Here is an 8,134-nt window from a genome sequence, read left to right as displayed (position 1 = left end):
TTTAACTGTCCTACCTCATAGGACGACAGAAACTCTAAGCCAGGCTCAGACTGCAACACTAATGGTTGGCAATTTCTCCCAAGCGCTTAAGGAAGAGCAGTTGGAGAGGAAAGGCACTTTGGTTTAGGCGAGCTGTCAACCTGGGAGTTCAGAAAGGCACGGGGGCAGGGGGGGGAGGGGGGACGGGGGAGACGCAGGGGGCGGGGGGAGGGGGAGGGGGCGGGGGGAGGGGGAGGGGGAGGGGGCGGGGGGAGGGGGAGGCGGAGGGGGGTGGGCTGTGCGAATGACACTCGCCCACTGCTGGCAGAAGCTTGGTGAACGCTTCTGATCAGGGTCACTGACAATACTCAAAAAGAAGCTCCAAACTTCTTAGCTGCTCTCCACGGTGAAAGTTCGTGCCAAGCCTGAATGCTGTGAGGAAAAGCCGAGAAGGCTATTATTTCAAAGCTGGTGCCTGAAAGTGGGGAGGAGAGACTCCACAAAACCAAGCGGCCTGCTTCAATAGAGTAATCACGATGGATTATTAGTTCAAGCAAGTTGTACAAAGGACCCTGGAGTTCACAATGGGGAAAAATAAGTAAGTCATCAAAGCTTTTATAGTAGGCTGTTTTGGTAAATGTAAAAAACATTTTTTTTTTTTTTTTTTTTTTTAACGAGCATGGCTCCGAAATCTTGACTGGGTCAGCTCACACCGCATGGCTGCCGCCAGCCGCACTGCAGTCCCCTGGATATTCTCCACCACCAGAACTTATTTTTAAATTTCAAAAGACTTTAAGGACACCGTTAACCATCGAAGTACTGGCGTGTGGTTATAATTCAGCCAATCGAGCTGCGGAGTCTGTGATGAAAACCAGTTGCCATAACAGTGTTCCCATAGCGACCCTCGGGGGACCGAAGCTGGCTCCTGACGCTCTGGACAGCTGGAAACTCTTACATAAATATGCCGTGAGAAAGTGCTTATAGTTCAAGACTCGCAGTATGATTCCATACCGTGCATTTCTAGTCCGCGAGGGGCTTCATGGGAGTATCCCCGGGGAGGCACATCTTCAAGATTCAAAGGAAACAGCCGCACTGAAACTGAACGCTCCCCTTTCACTCGAACTGCCCCCCGAAGTTCTCCCACCTTCCACCTTCTATGTTAAGAAGCATTAAGAGGGGTGACTGTGTGGCTGAAAAGGAGCCAGCGATAGGAATCCCCAAATTCGAATCTACCAAAGACTCCGAAACACTTTGCTATGGTCTTTTCTAAGCTGCTTCCTCTCAGAATAAATTATTCCTTTCTTTCAAATAAAAAGACAGTTGTATTTCTAAAGTATTTACTGAGGTCAAAACCCAAGGCAACCTGAAGTGTGAGAGCAGGTCCAGAAGTCACCAGAAGGAAGCACTTAACGCTAAGAAGCCCTGCCATCAATCCTATTTCCTATTCCTCCAAATTCCCACTGAGTTCAGAGCCTGCAGCAAATCCCTAAGCTCTGCGACCAGGGACAGCTGCCTTCGTTAGCCCTGGTCTCTTGGGGCCTCCCCCTTCTTCTCTGGAGATCTGGACCATCCTCATTCTCTCTCAATCATGTTTGGCCTCAACTTTATTTTCCTAACTTTCCCCAAAGACCGAAAGCAGAGCCCTGCCTTCCCGACTGCCACAGGCTCTGTGTCGCGATGCTGAAAAGCACTGCTTGGTCTTTACAGTTGGCAAGAACATTCCCAAGAAACGCAGTCATATTTCTGAGAGAAAGCCAGCATTTTATTAAATTTGAATCCAGAGAGACAGAACTCCTTTGACAGGAATCTAGGCCGGCAATAATGAGGAAAGGGAAAGAACAGTTACTTCAGGACTATGATTGATTTCTAAAGGATGCCTTTATCGTTTTAAAAACAGCTAAAACCAGAATATATACTATCTGAACTAAAACTTTCATGATTTGGAGAATGCGGGAGGTCACTATTCTATAGAGCCACATGATTACTTGCACTTACCAGAAGACCTTTAATTTCAGGGAAATGGAAAACTTTTCTATGAACCTGCTTCCCTCTACCCAAGCCCAAAATGGTTAATATTCACGGGACTGTAGAATGTCACCATTTTTTTTTCAAGCCTTCTACCCATACTGATCAATTTTAGAAGGTACTGGTGTCACATAATACAGTTTCTTCCTTATGTGGAAATGTTAACAGCAAATGGGAAGACAACGTGGAATTAACGGACTACCATGCTGTGGCCTGACGTGAATAAAGAAAAGTAATCTGGGGAGTGTTCATGCAACACTATTTATCAACAGGCCCTACCCAACACGATACAACTGAAGTCTAGACTAGCGTCCTACGTTTTGAGAGTCTGTCTCTCATCTGCTCTAGAGTAAGCTCCCGTAAGTTCTAATTAATTTGATCGTAAGAAATGGTTTCCAAAGTGGCGAGTGGGGTAGGGAGTAAGCCTGATTCAATCAGGGCAGTGGGCTTCAGCCCCCCTGTGCAAAAATACAGCAGACACGATCAGATAGGCACGGCTATACACCGGCGACCAGGAGTGGCTTTCAAGCCTTCCCAAAGGGGCCAGAGGAGGGGACTGCGCCTCTGTGTGCATCTACACGCTTCTACTGCTCCGCTGACCCTGGCTCCTACCGCATCCTCCCCCCTTTTCAACTGAGCACTCGTGGAAGGTGGGCGCGGTCCCAGAGCCCGGACGGAGGCCTAAGCCACAGAGCCTTAACGAACGTGTCCGCTACGAAGGCTGCTGCTGCTACCACCACCGTTACTGCCGCCACCCTTCTGTGAGCACACGCGGCCTCTCAACGCAGGCCTCGCCAAAGCTACTCTGGCTACACGCTAACGACCAGGACGCAACGACCAATATTCACGGAGGTCTCATTCGCCAGGCAGTGCGCTAAGCATTTTATTTCACTTTAACACAACGGCGCGCCAAGATACACACTACGCTTAGTAACTACCACTGCAGACAGGGAAAATGAGGCTGAGAACATGAAGTTACTCGCCCACGGTGGCGCGCTCGGGGGGCGGAGCGCTGGAATCTCCAGCTTGGAAGTTGTGGCTTGGCAGCCCCCGCCTGGCTGCCGTCCGATGGCGCCACTCCACCAAGTCAGGTGTATTCCGCTCACCCACCTTCCTCCGGGAACGGAGTCCTCTCGACTTCCCGGGCATAGCCATTCGTCACCATGATCTGGGTAGGACACCGTGAGCTTCAGAAGTCCTCATCTGAGGAAAATCAGACCCGTGACCTAGGACTCGGGCAGTAACAAGGGTCCCGGAATCCCGCTCCTCTGCCGGGCAGCTGGCAGCTGGGAGCCGCAGTCCACTGCGGGCCCGGGGACGGCAACACGGGCAGGCAGGCCTATTCTGGGAAGAACCAGTGGCATCAAAATGTCCCCATCCTGGGCTGGCTTGACAATCCATTTCCCCACCTTGAACCTTGATGCACTGGGTTTATGTAATTTAAACTCCTGTTGGGATACCATCTTTTTCAAACTTCTATTTCCTATTAATTCTATCTGTCCCAAGTGATGACGAACACTAAGATTTACACTCTTTACGAGGCAAAAGCCTTGAAATGCCAGAAAACAACACTCCACAGTGATAACATTGACATTCAAATTCTACTGCAAGATGGCAAAAGTTCAGCAACATTTAAGGACTATAAAGTTTCATTAAATGGTTCCATATTTTCATTGAAATATATAAAAATATCTTTTATAAATACTACATAAAAGACAATGTGAAAATTACCATATTTTACAGAAATAATTAAGTCCATCCTCAAATGTTCCTTTATAATCACCTGCCAACTCTCAGGTTTAGAGGGAAAAAGTCATTTTAAACCCCCTTCTGTGACAGTTGTCTACACATTTAAATTACGAGGAAAAGTCTTTAGAACTTAATTTTTTGATTAAAGTAAATGACACAAAAATCAGTTTGCAGCCAGATGTGATATGAGAGCCAACGCTGTTTCTTAAAACCAAGAGGACTGCATTAGGTAGAACTCAAACTCAAGAAACTCCTTTTTTCTTCTTCCCTCATTCCTGTTGGTAATTTCAGAAGTCCGTCCCATGTTCACTTCAGTTTCTCGTCACTTAGACGCCACACACAGGTTTCACAGCGCATTGTACTCCACACATTTTGATGGATCTGTAGGGAAGTGCTTCTGGCAGATGGTCATTAACCTCTTCAAACCCTAAGCAAATAAGGAAAATAAGGACTGGTTATGAACTAGTATTCTTAATTGCCCTTCTCAGTACTCACTGGTTTACCAGAGTCTCCACTATAGTGTAGCAGCCCCCAGCAAGACCACTCAGATGCACACTCAGAGAAATGTTTGCTCACGTGCACCCAAGAGAAGCACAACACCTTCACAACAGAGCTGCTCGTAGTAACAACAGAGCACTGGAAACCCAAATGTCCGCAAAAGGAGAATGTGTGAATACGGTCTAGTATGGCCACCAAAGGAACATGTGACAACAGTAAAAATGAACTAGCCAGAACTCCAGCAGTCTCCACCGCAGAGGTAAGCCCAGCTCAAGCACCCACTGTACGTACTGAGCAGCTCTCCTTCGTATCTAACAAGTCCTGCGTATGTACATTCCTTGTGACAAATGAGAAAAGAGTCGCAAGTCATCTTCTGTGCTGCCTGAGGGAACTGTGTCGATGAGGGATTCTGGTTGAGAACTGATACACACATACACCTTAGAAACAACGTTGAATATGAAAAGCAAGCGGCAAATCTACAGAAGTATAATGTCATTTTAATGAAACTGAAAAACTGTTAAACAAAAGGTACTGCTTATAAATATACACAGAGTGTGGTGGAATTACTTTTGAAAAAGCAAGGCAACAACAAACAAATTCAGGGTAACAATTACTTCTGGGGTAGAGGAGGGAAACAGTCAACGATCTAGTTCTTAAGCTAGGAATAAGGACTTTAGGTACTATTTATTTCATAACTTATGTATTACACGTATTCTTTTGCGTACACCAAATATTACGTGATAAAAGCATTTAAGATTTTTTTTTTTTTTAGAGAGACAGTGAGAAGTGGGGGAGGAAGAGAGGGAGTCTCCACACACAGACGGAGCCCAACATGGGGCTCGATCCCATGACCCTGAGGTCATGACCCGAGCTGAAACCAAGAGTCAGACACTCAACCAACTGACCTATGCAGGCACGCCGATAAAAACATTCTAATATCATCGAAAAAACAATACAAATCCCACATGTGACTCGGCCGATCCCTCGGAATTCAGCAGAGGTACTCCAGCACTGACCCTGTTCTGGCATCGGCTACCATGCTTTGATTCTCTTCAGGCAACTACGATACACGGAATTGCCAGGACCTCACAAATTTCAAGTGCCTTCTATCTCTTCTGCAGTTAGGCCAGTTCTCAACCAGCCAGTAACTCTGCAGTGACTTTAAATGGATGACAAGAACTGTCACTATTAAAACTGATTTGGTCTCTTTCAGCTCATCCTTCAATCTGTGATCTTTCAACATCCTTGGCTGGCATCTGGTTTTTAGTCATTCCTCTTAGCTTTCTCATCCACCACTGGGCAACCACTAAGTCATGACCCAAGTTCACACACAGCAGAGGGACAAGAACAGAAACCTGCAACATGCCACGATAGACCTCTCCAGTGTCCGGAACAATTCCGGGAAGAGCTCTGCAAACCAGCGATGAATCCTATTAACTCTTTCACCTACCAGTCTATAAACTTCCTTGCTTACAAGGAGGTGCTCTGTCCAATGTTTTACTGAATTCTATATATAAACCACCACCACCAAGAATAGCAGTGCTTAATTTTAATGACTCACAAGGCAACTTTTGGCACAAATTATGTTAAGGTTTCTCACCCTGGGTTCACAAGAACTGAAACCACCCAGTTCCTACCACACTAACAAGAACGATGAGATCCTATCACAGGCCAAAGGCAGACTATGGTCAGAGCTCTATCGATACTGAATATGGAAGTGTATACAGCACACTGCCTGATACTTAACTAGTGTTCTCTCAGGATTCATTTTCTTTCCTCAAAATGACATGATGAAATATCATCAGCTCTCACAACGAGACAGGGCTTCATGGCTAGCAGGAAAAGCAATGTGTGGCTATCATTACACAACACAATCACAACAGGGCGTCCCTGGCAGTCTGAGGAGAAAGGGCAAAACAGTGCCTAGAAACGTACGGTGACGTAAGAGGGCTCTAAAACATCAAGCATTTAGAACTCTTACTCTGTAATCACGTAAGTATGCAAACAAAGTTCAAGCTCAGGGACATCACCAAAAGCAAAGCGAAACAAGCAATAACAACAGAAAGTCCCTGCAAAATCTCTTCAGGGCCACAGTAACTAGACAACACCAATCAATGTAACTCCCTTCTATGAACTGAACTATAATCAATCAGATGCAACATCAGAGAATCATGATTTTCAAACATTTTACTCAAGGTCCTTCTGTAAATTCAAAGAGCGTCCACATTCTGGGACTTAAAAACCAGGAGTCTGGAAGGTATCTTTCAGCCAATATCCAAGACGGCACCTGCAGGTGGTGCACAGACAGACCATGTGATTCACTCTGCTCCGCGTTTACGTCTTCTCATCGTTGTCCCCTGTGCTAACCAGGTATTTGCTTTAGGATAAAGACCATTCCCTCTCACAGTCCAGCTTCTCCTGCTGGGAATTCTCATCATGTGTATGCAGAATTGTGATTTGTAGCCATGGAAATAGATGTGATAGCACTAATCTGGCATCTTAACTTTTCCGAACAAATAGGTGAGAAGAGAGAAGGCTAAGAAAGAACACCCTGATGAAATCCAAATAGTCTCAGTCAGCCACGAAACATGGCAAGAATTATTATGAGCAAATGAAAGGCAGACTGGTGTTAGGACTGCTGGAGGTAGTTTTTCTTGTCAGAAATGGAAACTTGGCTGTTTGCTCCTTATAGAAGATATTTGTGATGCTTATTTAACCCCACTAAACAGATTCTAGGATTTAAAAATAAATACCAGTATCCTGTCTGAAATCTTAGCTGCCACAAGGTTGTGAAATTCAACAGTGTGAGTCATAAATAGTTACCACGAAACATTACAATATATTTTTGCAGTAAGGATTGATAGGATGCGGCACAAATTTTTAAAGGGGTGTAATGCCAGGACAGCACATGGTTATTTTCCAAATGGAAACAAATCTTTTCAACCAGATCCCTCAGGATTTCAGTTTCAAATTACCTGAGGATGCTTAAGCCAGTAAGACAATGAGCTGCTTACTTTAGCTTACTGCAAAGAGCTTCTTAAAAACTGGTGCTATTAAATATCATTTTTATTTCCATGTAAGCAATACATATATTTAATAAATCTTTTTTCAGTACCGACAGGGTGCCAAGCACTGTTCTAGGCTGAGAGAACACAGGGAACAAAGCAGAAAAAAATCCCACACATTGAGATTATATTCCAATGAGGGAACGCAGACAAGAAACAAAACGAATATGTAAGCCACCTCATGTGGGATGATGATAAATGCTCTGGACAAAAACAAAGCAGGGAAGAGGCGTGTGTGCATATGGGGCGTGGCCAGAAGGACTCTGGCTTTAACTCCATATGAACCGGGGAACCACTGCAGAGCTATGAGTAAGACAGCGCCATAATCCGATTCATACTTTAATGGATCACTCTGGGTGCTGTGCAGATACTGAAGAGGGGCAAAGATACGGGGCGCCTGGCTGGCTCAGTCAGTGGAGCATGCAGCTTTTGATCTCAGGGTCGTGAGTTCGAGCCTTGTGTTGGGTGTAGAGGTTACTTAAAAATAAAATCTTAAAAGGAAAAAAAGGGGAAGGGCAAGGGTAGGAGCTCCGAGCCCAGGCAGGAGACGCTGCAATAATCCAAACAAGAGACGTCGGTGGCCGACCCCAGGTGGCAGCAGTGACGGTGGTGAGAAGGGAACAGACTGCAGATACACTGTGAATGTAGAACCATCAAGGTTTGCCAACACACAGGGTATGGACTAAGCAATAACTCCTTGTTTTGTATATATATCATTATTTTCTTAAAGTCACATATTACTTAAATAATGGCAGTCCTCTGCCTCACCCTTTCCAATCCCCCATTCCAGCACCCCAGAGATAATCATTTCAAACCTC

At 45.4% G+C, this 8,134-nt stretch overlaps 1 protein-coding gene across 6 annotated transcripts in view; it reads right to left on the bottom strand.

Moving 5' to 3' along the window:
* Window positions 1-2,862: 2,862 nt before the first annotated feature.
* Window positions 2,863-8,134, bottom strand: part of PRPF18 (pre-mRNA processing factor 18) — a 102,870-nt gene continuing 97,598 nt past the window's right edge. For all 6 annotated transcript variants that reach the window (XM_053225319.1, XM_053225316.1, XM_053225318.1 and 3 more), the window contains one exon: window positions 2,863-4,180. In XM_053225319.1, the coding sequence (XP_053081294.1) occupies window positions 4,100-4,180 (81 nt within the window). In that variant the 3' untranslated portion in view covers window positions 2,863-4,099. The remainder of the gene's footprint in view (window positions 4,181-8,134) is intronic.

The sequence above is a fragment of the Acinonyx jubatus genome, chromosome B4 (assembly GCF_027475565.1).
Source record: "Acinonyx jubatus isolate Ajub_Pintada_27869175 chromosome B4, VMU_Ajub_asm_v1.0, whole genome shotgun sequence".
Classification (NCBI taxonomy): Eukaryota; Metazoa; Chordata; class Mammalia; order Carnivora; family Felidae; genus Acinonyx; species Acinonyx jubatus.
Note: the sequence above shows the minus strand (reverse complement) of the source record. Positions and strands in the feature narration are given on the sequence as shown.